Below are 13,042 nucleotides of genomic sequence, written 5' to 3'. Positions count from 1 at the left end.
CATATATACATGTGTATGTATTATTCCTTTTAAAAGAAACGATTATGTTTAATCTTAAGAAAAAGAACTTGAATTATGAAACCTATTTGTTTAAGCAGTCTGTGAGTTGATGCAGTTTTTTGCGTCTGATGTAGGCGGGGGCGAGTATTCTTAGTTGCAAAAAATGTTCCTGTAGGCTGCACCACTATTAATACTTATATTGCTGTCTTCATTGTACCTAGAGGACTTCAGATCATTTAAACCTTTAGGAAAGATTTGTGTAATAGAAATATCTGCTTTTGGCCCAATGCATAGCCATACTTCAAGTTTCAAGTTAAAAATGTCTTTTTTTGTTTTTCCCCCCTCATTTTCTTGACAGAAGTCTATTATGCTTTTTAGTAAGTTCTCTGTGGATTTAAGGTAACTGACAGAATGTAGTGTCATTCCTCTACAGTCATTCAGTTCGCTGTGGCCAGTCAACAAAAATTCATTGTTCTAATGTTTGTGGAAGTACTTTAAACTGTGGCAAGCACAGATGTACTCAGGTGTGCCATGCAGGAGAATGTTTACCTTGCCAACTAAAAGTACAGCAAGGTAAGTATCAGAATGCCTTATGCATATCCACCCATGATTTATGTATACTATAAAGATGGGGTGAGGGGGAAGGGGGCTTTGCCATGAGGCAGGAGCTTTACTTTGAAATAACTAAGATATGTTGCTAGAATATTTTAAGATTGGAAAACTAGAATCGCTATATATTTTAATAGGAAAAGAGCTAGAAGAATTCTGCTGTGATCCTACTTAAGATTGCATCATTCCAAGACTTTATAAACACTATGGAAAGAGAGTAGAGACAGACAAATCGCCTTTCAACAAGCTACTCGTGATTGCTGCTTAAAATTTATAAACCCACTTGTGGAAAGGAAACTGTATCAAGTGTGTGTTCCAGTATACTAAAGAAAATATACTTTTTCTAAATAAAAGACAATTTCTCACATCACAGTTTTGCATTTGCTCTGTTGCTGTGTTTTGTCACTGGCACTTCTATTGTTTTCTATGCAACGTTGCTTTCTTTTAGTGTGTTACTGTGGAAAAAGCTTTAAAGAAGTACTGTGTGGGACAAAGGAAGAATTTTATGATGGATTTGGGAGTTTCTCATGTCAGAATACGTGTGGCAAGTAAGTTCACTGTAATTTAGGCTTATGAAAAATAAAAGGTCATTTTATTCATACTTAGTGATCATGTCATTGTAATTCCTTTTTCTTTTTTTCCACAGAACATTAAATTGTGGGAGGCACAACTGTACACAAGTATGCCACCCCCAACCTTGCCAGCTCTGTCCACGGCTTCCACAAGTAGTATATCGCTGTCCCTGTGGTCAGACTCCTCTCAGCAAGTTACTGGAACTAGGATGTATTGAACGTAAAATATGCACAGATCCTATCCCATCATGTGGAAAAACATGTGGCAAACCTCTTTCTTGTGGTAGCTATGGTAATTAGAACTTTCTTCATCAGAGTATTAAAAAAAAATAACCCTTACATTATTTAAAAACAAACTAAACAGCTGTTTGATATCAAAGATGCTTCTAAGGATTTGGGTATTAGCCAAATTGAGTATGAATGCTACTGCAGAACCCGTGAGATAGGCTGTATTTGTTCAAAGTGATATTTAAAATCAGGAAATGTACTTGTCTAAAAATCATCAACAGCAGCTAGCTCTAAAATTTTTGTTTCCATGGATTTTCACACTGGTAGAGCTGTAGGAATTTCTTGCTGTTCATATCTGATATCAAGAGCCTGCCTAGATCTTCATTGTTGATATGAAGACTGGTAGAGATAAATGATTTCACCTAGTACCTTTAGGTACTTTTATTAAGTACTCAATTACTGTGACCACAAAGAGAAGTGTGGTGTTAGGCCACAAAGGGAAATGTGATGTTGGGCTGTTCAAAGGAAGAAGTTATTTACAGAACTAAATTGGCTCTTCAGTAATTGCATTAATTAAATAAGGGTAAATTTAACTGAGATTGTATGAAGCTTCAATTTTATGAGACCACAGAATTAATCATAACTTCTTATACTTGAAATTCCGCTAAAATCAAATTATTGCAATTTACCCAGTAAGTGAAAGATGAAGGTACACTAAAGTCTTTTTTCATTTACGATGAATAAGAAGAAAGAATTATGTACTTTAAATTTGTGAAACTTCTGTAAGATATTTATCTTGCAGATTTAAAAGAGACATATAAAAGGTATTTGTGTGTTATCAATGTTAATTGTAGACTTTACTGTTTAGTCTACATATCCAGGATCATAAAGCTCCAAATAATAAAAACTTGAAATCCTTGAACTCTTTTGTCTGAGTCAATATGTCAAAATGGAAACCCAGCTGCAAGATGTGATGGTCCTGATAAATACCTTGTTGCTGATCATGAATTTTATTTATTTTAATCTTTTTTATTTTAATTTTGATAGAGTTGCTTCATACATGTGAAAGCCTGTGCCATGAAGGAGACTGCAAACCGTGTTCTCAAACATCAAATATTTATTGTAGGTGTGGCTTCAAAAAAAAGGTGAGTGCATAGAACTTGACCAGGAAAACAGGTAGTTGGTATTTTTTTGGTTTTTTTTTTTGTTTTGTTTTGTTTTTAAGCTCTGGAGAAAACCAAGAGAAAGGTAGTGTTGGAGGAAAAGCTAATTGACATATAGTGATAGACTATAGATCTGTAGAAAATTTTGGTGATATTAATGGTTTCTAGTCTCCTTTCTTTGTACTTATATGTAATGACAGCAAAATCTCACCAGTTGTCATTAGTATACTTTTAAACTAGGCTACTCTGCATAACCATAGCTTTGAAATCTCAGAAACGTTTTATTTTCATGTTGAAGTATTTGATTTGAGTAAAAAAATTTCAGTTATGAGATTAGACTTTTTGTTTAAAAATGTCAGTCTTGTTTTTGTTTGCTTGTTTTTGTTTTAAACATGTGTTCAAAGCCCAAATTTTTACTTTATTAGTACTCTTGAGGAGGGTGTAGTTGTTTTTCTCAATGCAAGTTTCTAGTTTCCTAGGACAAATATGTTCTTATTACTTCACAATGTTATCTGTGTTACTTGAGTTAAGTGAGGAATCATAAACTACAAATTCTTGCTACAAAATTTCTAGGGTAAAAAGTCAAGTGTTAAAATGTCAACATTAAAAATATGTAAATTAAAACATGAACTAATGCATAAATTTGAGGATTTTTCCAGCTTTTTCCTTTCTTGTATTCCAAAGAGTTATGTACCTGAAAACTTTTTGTCATATGTAACTAGATACTTTCTAGATGAATAAGTTGCAGTTGTTGCAATATAATTGTTCTCTGTTTCCTAGGAAGTCCCATGTGCTCTACTCAGGAATAAAGGTAGTATTACTTTCTAATTTGTTGAGTATATAATATGAAATAATTTTGAAGTCTTAAAAAATGAAAGCTTATTAGTTTTGGTTTTGATTCAATATGTTGCCAAATATCTGATTTAATAATAGTCTTCAGTTTCTGACAGTGATTTTGTATGTCTGCTGTATGTTTCTGTCTTGAGTGTTTTTTTTCTGTTATGAAATCTCAGAGGGTGGCAGAACTTGAGCTCCTCATATTCTGTTGAGTTCTGGTTGTTCAGGATTTTCCTTAGCAATTTGTTCTTTATTATGATATGCTCTTTCTTTTTTTATTCTCAGTTTTTAGAGAGATTAAATGTATTTTATGTTAAATAAAGCAGATGATGTGTTTACATTTTTAAAGACTTAGAAGTCCTGAAAGCTCTGTGGCCTTCAACCAAAGCAGGAGTCAATCTTTCAATTTTGTCTGTGTATCAAATTAAAGGATTTGATTATAAGATTATTTTGTGAGCATCATTTCATTAGAGTTCTTCCTCAAGAGCGGTCCTGTAAGTTGGATCATGGCAGTATTTAATGGAAAAAGAAATTGCTAGAGCTGCTAAATGTAAATACAGAAAGATGTTGTGGTCCTACTCTGTGTAGGACTGTAGTGTTATCACCCCATAAACACAAAATGGTCAGTCATAGGGCACATTCTGTTATCTGCTCATCCACAAGATCAGCAGATGAAATCACTTTAGAGAAAGGAACTGAAAGAATGAATGGACGCTTCTAGCCATTCCCACCACTCAATTTATGAAAGAAAGATGGGAGACCTGGAACAGTAGTGAACTGTGCCATAGAAGTAATCCACTGTAACTGGCTAAACTACTGTTGAAGGAGTTCTCTAAGGCATAGTCTTTGCTGCCTTTGCCTGACTTTTGTGATGGCTGTTGACCCACTAGAAAAGAGAGGATACTTGCTTGGAGAGTTCACAGATATTAACCGTATATACAAAGAATTGGTCATTCTGCTTTAGTCACTGATACTGGGAATAGTTCTTATGCTATTTAGTTGTTAAAACTGAAGAATCTCAATCTAGAGATGTTTTAGTTGATGGATCCCTGTTATACTGAGGTATTCATTTACAAAGTCAATAATGTAGTAGTATGCATTCTAAGTTGAACTTTTAGCTATGAAGACTCAGGAATGCTTAAGAGCTCAGAACTAGCTGTTCACATTGCTTGTGGATAGTAGTAAGTGCATTTATGGTATAATCAGTGTATCAGGAAATCCTATTTTGTCTATTCTGTTTAAAGTTTATGGTATAAAGAATAATGTGAAAATAAACTGCTCTCCAGAAATCTTCTTGAACAAGGGTTTGTTTAAAGCAAGGCAAGTGTTTACCTGGGGAATTAATATGGAAGTGCAACTAATTTACATTTTGTGCACTAACTTCCTATCACTGCTCCTCTCTAGATCAGGCCTTAGAACAGCTTTTGCCTAATATTGTGACTTTAGATTTTATTCTTAGTGTGAGTGAAGAGCGAACCATGACTTATATTGTGATTATTGTATTTTTTTAATAGCTGCTATTACATTTATGTGTGACAAGCGATGCAACAAGAAAAGGTCATGTGGAAGACACAAGTGTAATGAAGTTTGCTGTGTGGTAAGTCCACGTGTGGTTTTATAAACACTGTAAAGAGGTGTTTGTATTTTGTGAAGTTAAGACTTTTGTGACTGTGCATTTTGAATCTCTATTTCCAATACAAGTAATGTTCCAAAGGTTTGCGTGTACATTTATTCTGCAGAATTCATTTTATGGGCATTGTAAAAATGTACTTCAGCTTAAATACAATTAAAGGTGGTAGATAATGGCCTCAAGTTGTGCCAGAGGAGTTTCATGTTTGATGTTAGGAAGCTTTTTTTTTCTCCAGAATGAACGATCAAGCAATGCAGCAGGCTGCCCAAGCATGTAGTGGAGTCGCCATCCATGTAGGTGTTCAAGAAACATGTAGATGTGACACTTAAGAACATGGGTATAGTGGTGATAGATGATGATTGGTCTTCATAAACTTAGTTGTCTTTTCCAAACTTAATGATTCTATAATTTTAAAAATCAAAGTAAAGACTCTCTTTCTTGGTTCACTGATTCCAAGGAAATGAGAATGAGTGTGATGTTACATAGCTGCAGCTTGGATGGCAGTTCCAAGTCTGCAATTGGAATCTTAACGGAGTCAGCTTTAAAAATCCCTTCTGTGATGAAAAGTTGTATGCATCAGTCCTAAGCTATTTTTTTCAGTATTGACAGTTTTTTCCAGTTTTTTTTTTTTTTTTTTTTTTTTCCAGTTTTGACAGTTATAGAATCACAGAATGATTGAGTTTGGAAGGGACCTTTGGATGTCATCTGGTCTCTGCTCAGGCTGTGCCCTGTAGAGCCACTTGCCCAAGATTATGTCCAGACAGCAGCTGAAAAGTTCCAGGACTGAAGACGTTGGAGGTGCTGTTGGTGCCTGTTGCCTCTTGTCTTGGCACAGGGCATCACTAAAAAGAGCTTTGTTCTTTAGGGACCTGCATAAATTGATAAGGTCCTTCCCAAACATCGTCTTCTCTAGTCTAACAAGTTCCAGCTTTCTTCTCCTTTATTCATAGGATAGATATTCTAGTCTGTTCATGATCTTCTCAATCCTTCTCTGGAATCCCTTGCATATGCCAATGTAAATGTTAATACAGAGCCCAGAACTGGAAATAATACTGCAGGTGCAGCCTAAACAATACTAAATAGAATGGAAGGATCAGCCTCTTGTTAAGCCCAGAATACCATTAGATTTCCTTGGGGCAAATGCACACTGCGGACTTAGCACAGCTTGGTGTCCATCAAGACCCTCCAGTCCATTTCAGTGAAGCTGCTTTTCTGCTAGGTGGCCCTTTATATTTCCCCTACAGCCTGGGGTTGTTCCCTCTGGAGGTGCAAAACTTTTTGCTTCCCTGGAGGGATTATATGAGGTTTCTGTCAGCCCATTTCTTCAGCCTGTTGAGGTCCCTCTGAGACATGACCAGGTATTTCTTTCATTTGAATGTCTGACTGCGACTGTGCATTCCATGTGAAAATTTACAGACATATTTATGTCAACTGAAAATGGAGCAGTAAATACACAAAGAAATCAATGGCTTTTTCTTTTACAGTCTTGAAACCTATTCTCAAATTCCTGAATCAAAATGGACAGCCTGGCTGCATGTTTTTTTTTACTTTCCACAAGACTGTGTTTACCCAGCGCATCAAAATGCATGAAGTTGTTATTTTTCTTAACTTTAGCTTGCCATAGTTTAAGTTTCAATTCAAATGTTTTTATGGTTCGAAACATAGCACAGATACTTTTCACATTGAAATGTATATTTAAGTCATTTAAATAAGTGGTCAAATCCACCAAAAATGAAAAAGACTCACAGATTTAGCATCTTCAAGTTCCAGCACAAATTTTCCTTTTGATTCCTAAAATGATTAATGTATGGCAAAAGCAGGTGATGACAGTGCCTTTGAATCAGATGCAAGTAATAAAGATGTAAAACAAGCTCACTACTTCATGCAGCCAATAATGGCTTAAGAGGTGTAAAATCTTTACCTAGAGAGATGCTGCTCCCTCAGCTGCTAACCCTTAAATGCAGGTAAGGAGGAGTGGATCCACGCTTCACCCCTTCTAGTCACTCAGGTGCGTTGCTTGCACCTTGAGCTCTGTAGGTTAGCCACTTGCTGCCTAACCACTGGTTCAGGCTATGACCTGCAATTTCACTGCATTCCACTCACCCTTTCACATCATAAACAAATGATTGATCAGGTTGAGGGTAAGCTCCTGCTGTTGTGGTGACCCAAAGTACAATGCACATTGCAATGTGCGTACAGTACCTGTCATAGTATAGGATGTTAAGGCACTGAAGGCTATTGTTGACAGTCTTTTTCTTGTTATGTTGGCCCAGTACTTGATTTTTTGGAAAAAAAAAAAATAAAAATGCACCCCTAGAAAAACTAGTAGCTGTTCAGGCTTGCACTTGCTGGTTCCCAGAAGGTCAACAATTTGACCAGCAAGTGTCACTATGTTTCCATAGCAGTGCTGGAGCATATTGGGGTGGTGTTGCTCCTACCGCAGGTCCTGTGAATTTAACAGCTTCATGGGAGGTAGTATGGATGTTTAATAGGTGCAGGGAGGGTTAGATCTGCCCCCCATAATAAGGTGCAGGCCTTGTTTCTGTCTTGAGTCAACACCTCCTCTTGAACTGGGGCATGTCCTGGCCTTTGTTACCGCAACCTTTGGCCTGATACTATGGCTGGATCACTATAATTGGGTACCTAAAGGGAAGGGGGGGGGGGGGGGTGTTAATTTGTCACCTGGATTTGATTAATACCCCCCTTTGTGATGAAGATCAGAGTGTCAACTACTATCTCTGCTGGCTATGTATATATTCCGTGCCAAATACAGAAGGGTTTACTGATCCCCTGACCTCCAATAATCTTGTTGGGGAGACAGCGAGTTACATCTTTCTTGTTAGGCCTGCTCCCATTGGATGATATGTTGGTGGCTTCGCTGTCACTTTTAGGGGGAAGTTATCCTCAACATATTCTAGGAATCTCTTTATTTCATACATTCTTTTATATTGTTCTTACAGCAGATAGACAATGACTATCCCCCATGTGGACCAGACCCTGTTAAAGTGAGGCTCTTCCTATGTATCAGCAAAGCGTGTTATCTACTGCTGCTTTAATTCTAGCCTGTAAGCTTTCTGTCTGATGTGTCCCCAGGCACTGCTCCATGCACTCTAGTTGCTCTCTCACATAAGGGGCAATAATCTCTCCTCCTCTTGTCAACCAATCCTTCCTAAAGGATTGCTCCTATAGCCCCTAGTTGCAACATTCTAGTCAGTGGAGCCATACTATTACATCTCCATCATCCCAAGACCAGCCATGCAACTTCACTAAGATCTGTTTAATCATATTTGTTGAGTTCCCAGGAGGGATTTGAGTTATTTATGTAGGTTGCTTATGTGGAGGTGCTGAGCATGATCATACATCAGCCCTTTTTTTTGTTGATATTGTTAGTCCCTTCCTGTCACATCACCCTATGCCTCTTTCTTGTCACCTCTGTATGTCATTCCCTCACCCATCATTAGTCTGAAGCTTTAATTACGCTGTCAGCCAATATATTAGCAAAAAAATCTTTGCCCTACTTGGTGGGATGGATCCAGTCACTCCCAAGCAGATAGTAGTCTAAAGCCTGGGTTCCATGATGGTCCCAGAGCACAAAACCATGTTGCCAACACCAGTTTTGCAGCCAATTACAGATGTATCTAATTAATGCATTATCCTATTAATTTTGCAGTGCCTTTGACGCAGTCCCATACCATATCCTTATCTCTAAATTGAAGCAACATGGGTTTGAGGGGTGGACTATTATGTGGCTAAGGAACTGGTTGGAAGGTGGCAGCCAGAGGGTTGTGGTAAATGGCTATATGTTTGGGTGAAAGCTGGTAATAAGCAGTGTCCCTCAGGGGTCTGTCTTCAGATTGGTATTCTCTATCGTCTTTATCTATGATGCAGATTATGTGATTGAGTGCACCCTTAGCAAGTTTGCTGATGACACTAATACACTATGAATGGCATGCTTAGTGCAACAGAAGGAAGGGATGACATCTAGAGGGACCTTGACATACTTGAATGGTAAATCTAATGAGGTTAATCAAAACCAAGTGCGAGGTATTGCACTTAGGTCAGGGCAGTCCCAGGTTATAAATAAAGACTGTGAAGAAATCTTTGAGAGTAGCCCTGTGGAGAACACTTAGGGGTTCTGATAGATGAGCAACTTAATATGTGCCAGCAGTGTGTACTTGCAGCCCAAAAGGCCAACTGTATCCTGGGCTGCATCAAAAGAAGCTCGTCTTGGCAAGGGAAATGGTTGTCATTCTCTACTCTGCTCCTCATGAAGTCCCACCTGGGGTAGTGAGTCTGGGGCTCCCAGCACAGGAAAAATGTGGAGCTTGTGTAGAGGGTCCAGAGAGGTGCCATGAAGATGATCTGAAGGCTGGAGTACTTCTCCTGAGAACACAGGCTGAGGGAGCTTGGCTTGTTTGATCTGGAGAGGAGAAGGCTGCAAGGAAACCTTATTTCAACCTTCCAGGATTTAAAGGGATATTATAAATAGAAAGGAAATAATCTTTTTACACGGGTAGATAATGATAGGACAAAGGGGGAATGGCTTTAAACTAAAGGAAGGGAGATTTAGGTTAGATGTTGGGAAAGTTTTTCACTGAGAGTGTGTTGAGATGCTGGAACAAGGTGCCCAGAGAAGTTGTGGATGCCCTGTCCTCAGGGGTATTAAAGGCCAGTCTGAATGGGGCCCTGGGACCTATTCTGGTGCTCGATCTAGCAGTAGACAACCTTGCCTGTGGCAAGGGGTTAGGGCTAGGTGAACTTTGAGGTACCTTGCATTGTAAGCCATTCTGTGATACCAGATTCAGGACCCTTGTAGGCAGGAAGTCAGTCTAAATTAATAGATCCACCTTGACAGATCAGTGCCTTTGTCACCTGAAGGAGAGAGTTAACCATTAAGATAACTTTTTATTTCTTTCTTGTGGTTTTGCAATCTCTAGGCTATGACTTCACAGAAGAGAGAAACCTGTTGATTTTAATAGTTTAATTTTGCTTTTCTTTTGCGCCTTCCCACAGGACACGGAGCATAAATGTTCTTTGGTTTGTGGTCGCAAACTCAACTGTGGACTGCATAGATGTGAAGAGCCTTGTCACCGGGGCAGTTGTCAAACATGCTGGCAAACAAGTGTGTACAATAAAGCTTTTTTTTTTTAAAAAAAAAAAGACAAAAACGTGATAGGAATGTATTAACTTTAATTAGTCAGTGTTGGACATAGAATTTAATTAGAAACTGAAGGTCTATAGTTTGCTCTTATTGTTTCTGTGATCATAGGATCATCAAATTGCTCAGGTTGGAAAAGACCTTAAAGATCGAGTCCAATCATGATCTAACCATACCACCCTAACTCTAACAACCCACCCCTAAATCATTTCCCTAAGCACCACATCTAAATGGTTTTTAACACATTCAGGGATGGTGTCTCAACCACCTCCCTGGAGAGCCTATTCGAGTGCTTAACAACCCTTTCTGTAAAGAAGTTTCTCCTGATATCCAAACTAAACTTACCCTGGTGCAACTTTAGTCCATTTCCCTTAATCCTGTCACCAGTGAGAAGAGACCAGCCCTGCTCTTGCTGTTATCAATTTTCAGGTATTTGAAGAGAGCAATAAGGCTTCAGCCTCCTCTTCTCCAGGCTAAACAGCCCCAATTCCTTCAGTTGCTCTTCACAGGGCATATTCTGCAAGCCCTTCACAAGCCTTGTTGCCCTTCTTTGGACCTGCTCCAGCATCTCAATGTCATTTTTGTACTGAGGTGCCCAAAACAAGACACAGTACTCAAGGTGAAGCCTCACCAGTGCTGAGTGCAGGGGCAGGATGACTTCCCTAGTCCTGATTACCACACCATTCCTGATATAAGCCAGGATACCATTGGCCTTCTTGGCCACCTGGGCACACTGCTGGCTCATGTTCAGTCAAATGTCCATCAGTACGCCAAGGTCCCTTTCCATCAGGTAGCATTCCACACACTCCTCCCCAGGCCAGTAGGGTTGCCTAGGGTTGTTGTGATCAAAATGCAGGACCTGACACTTGACCCTATTGGAACTCATACAGTTTACCCTGGCCCATTAATCCAGTCTATCCAGGTCTCTCTGTAGTCCTTTCTGTCTCTCTGTAGTCCTTTCTACCCTCCAGCAGATCCCTCTCAGTTTGGTGTTGCCTGCAAACTTACTGAGGGTGCGCTCAATCCCCTCATCAAGATTATTAATAAAAATATTAAGTAGAAGCAGCCCCAGTACCAAGCCCTGGGAAAATCAGTTCATAAATGGATTAAGTGGATACTTATGGTGCTAAATGGCATGAAGTATACAGAAGAGATTCTAGGACAAAGTCTACAGAGAGATGCGCTTTTGATAATTTGTCTGAAATTTTCCCAGCACCATGTGCAGGTCTGGGCAAAAGGATGAAATCTGATCACATGCATGAGAGAGTGATAAAAGAATGAAAATTCAAACATTTCTTCCGAATCAGAATAGAGTCAGATATGTAAAGAAAAAAAAACAAGAAGCTGTAGAGAAGATTTCATATGAATGTGAGAGGCAAAATTTGGATGGTACTCTTTTGGAAAAGGAAGTCAAGAAATCTCCCTGTTTTTGAGTCAGTGATGCAACAAGAACAGCTTTCTACTTTACAAGAGCATTACTTCTGCTCTAGTGTAAGATGTTGTCAAAGAACAACTCTATAAAAGCAAGTATATTTGTTATGAAATGATTGTAGTCCGGTTATCTTATAGGAGGTACAGAAGGTGATGAGTTCACTATTGTGGTTCTTAATATTAAAAAAAAATAAAAAATTAAGAACCCAGAATATAACATCTGCATTTCCTTTTAATATTTCTCTTAGTAGAGAAGTACAAATACAAAGTTACGTCTCTTTTGTGATTTGGTTTCTCAGGTTTTGATGAATTGACTTGTTACTGTGGAGAATCAGTGATTTACCCCCCTGTTCCTTGTGGCACTCAGCCACCAGAGTGCAAAAAAACATGCACCAGGCCACATGACTGTGATCATCCAGGTAAGTCAAGCTATTCAGTTGAAAAAAAATAATTCAAAACATTGTAAAGCATACATGGGTCTGTTTGAAAATATATTTACACATTTGTTAGCTATTTTTTGTAGTGATTTAATATAATTTTCAAAATTCTATACTTAAAAACTAACTAAAAATTTGTTGTGAATAACTGTAGTGGTACTTTTAACTCATAAAACAATACATTATTCTTTCTGATCCAGATAGCAATACTTAGACATCATTAATAGTCACAACACATTAAACCGTGAAGGTCTGACCTTTTGGCTTGCCTGAGCTGCATTGGATAAAGAGGAATTGTCTTGGGCTGCGTATCCATGAGTTTCTCCAAAAGTAGTGCCTCTTATTTATTTCCATGGAAACTACAGCTGATACAAAGAAAACAGTCACACTTTTTCAAAATAGTCATCACCATTAGCTATGTGTTTTCACCAGCAGTGAACAATAGCCTGCATGCAAGCTCATGAAAATCTGTGCTAGTGGAGGCAACCCATTATCGCCACTGCTGAAACAAACCACCCAGTGCCCCACTATGCTCACATCCTCTTTTTGGTTTCCATAAACATTCAGCAAATGTTGATGAATGTCAGTGGGTGCCATTTTTTCTGCATGGAGGAATTCACTGACACGCCTTTGCTTCATATGCACTTGGATGTCAGACTCCATTTTGTTGGATTGCCCCTCTGCTGCCATCTGTCACATGGAAACTAAGTGTTGCAGAATATTGGTGGGAACGATCAGCCTCTTCTGCAATACCACCAGCATCCACCTTTGATGTCATGGGTTGACATAATAAAACAGGAGACATTACTTTTGGAGCAGCCCCCATAAAAATGTACAATATCATTAATATAGAGGTAATGAAATATTTCAATTTTTAATATTTTCCTTAAAACATTAAAAAAAGAGACAAAAACAGAAAACCAGTCAGGTATTTGACCTTGTTTTGTGAAATGAATACAGTCCTGCTCAATGGCAGT

General features: G+C 38.4%; 1 protein-coding gene across 5 annotated transcripts in view; it reads left to right on the top strand.

The window, feature by feature from the left end:
- Nucleotides 1–13,042, top strand: part of NFX1 (nuclear transcription factor, X-box binding 1) — a 55,947-nt gene that overhangs the window by 20,187 nt on the left and 22,718 nt on the right. For all 5 annotated transcript variants that reach the window (XR_001553324.1, XM_015854823.2, XM_015854822.1 and 2 more), the window contains 8 exons: nucleotides 434–573; nucleotides 1,058–1,157; nucleotides 1,256–1,473; nucleotides 2,457–2,554; nucleotides 3,353–3,383; nucleotides 4,924–5,006; nucleotides 10,053–10,161; nucleotides 11,928–12,047. Coding sequence is in view for 4 of the 5 variants with exons in the window: in XM_015854823.2 (XP_015710309.1) it covers nucleotides 434–573; nucleotides 1,058–1,157; nucleotides 1,256–1,473; nucleotides 2,457–2,554; nucleotides 3,353–3,383; nucleotides 4,924–5,006; nucleotides 10,053–10,161; nucleotides 11,928–12,047 (899 nt within the window). In the remaining variant the exon portion in view is untranslated. The remainder of the gene's footprint in view (nucleotides 1–433; nucleotides 574–1,057; nucleotides 1,158–1,255; nucleotides 1,474–2,456; nucleotides 2,555–3,352; nucleotides 3,384–4,923; nucleotides 5,007–10,052; nucleotides 10,162–11,927; nucleotides 12,048–13,042) is intronic.

The sequence above is a fragment of the Coturnix japonica genome, chromosome 2 (genome assembly GCF_001577835.2).
Source record: "Coturnix japonica isolate 7356 chromosome 2, Coturnix japonica 2.1, whole genome shotgun sequence".
NCBI lineage: Eukaryota > Metazoa > Chordata > Aves > Galliformes > Phasianidae > Coturnix > Coturnix japonica.
The sequence above is the reverse complement of the archived record's forward strand: the minus strand, read 5'-3'. Positions and strand labels throughout refer to the sequence as shown.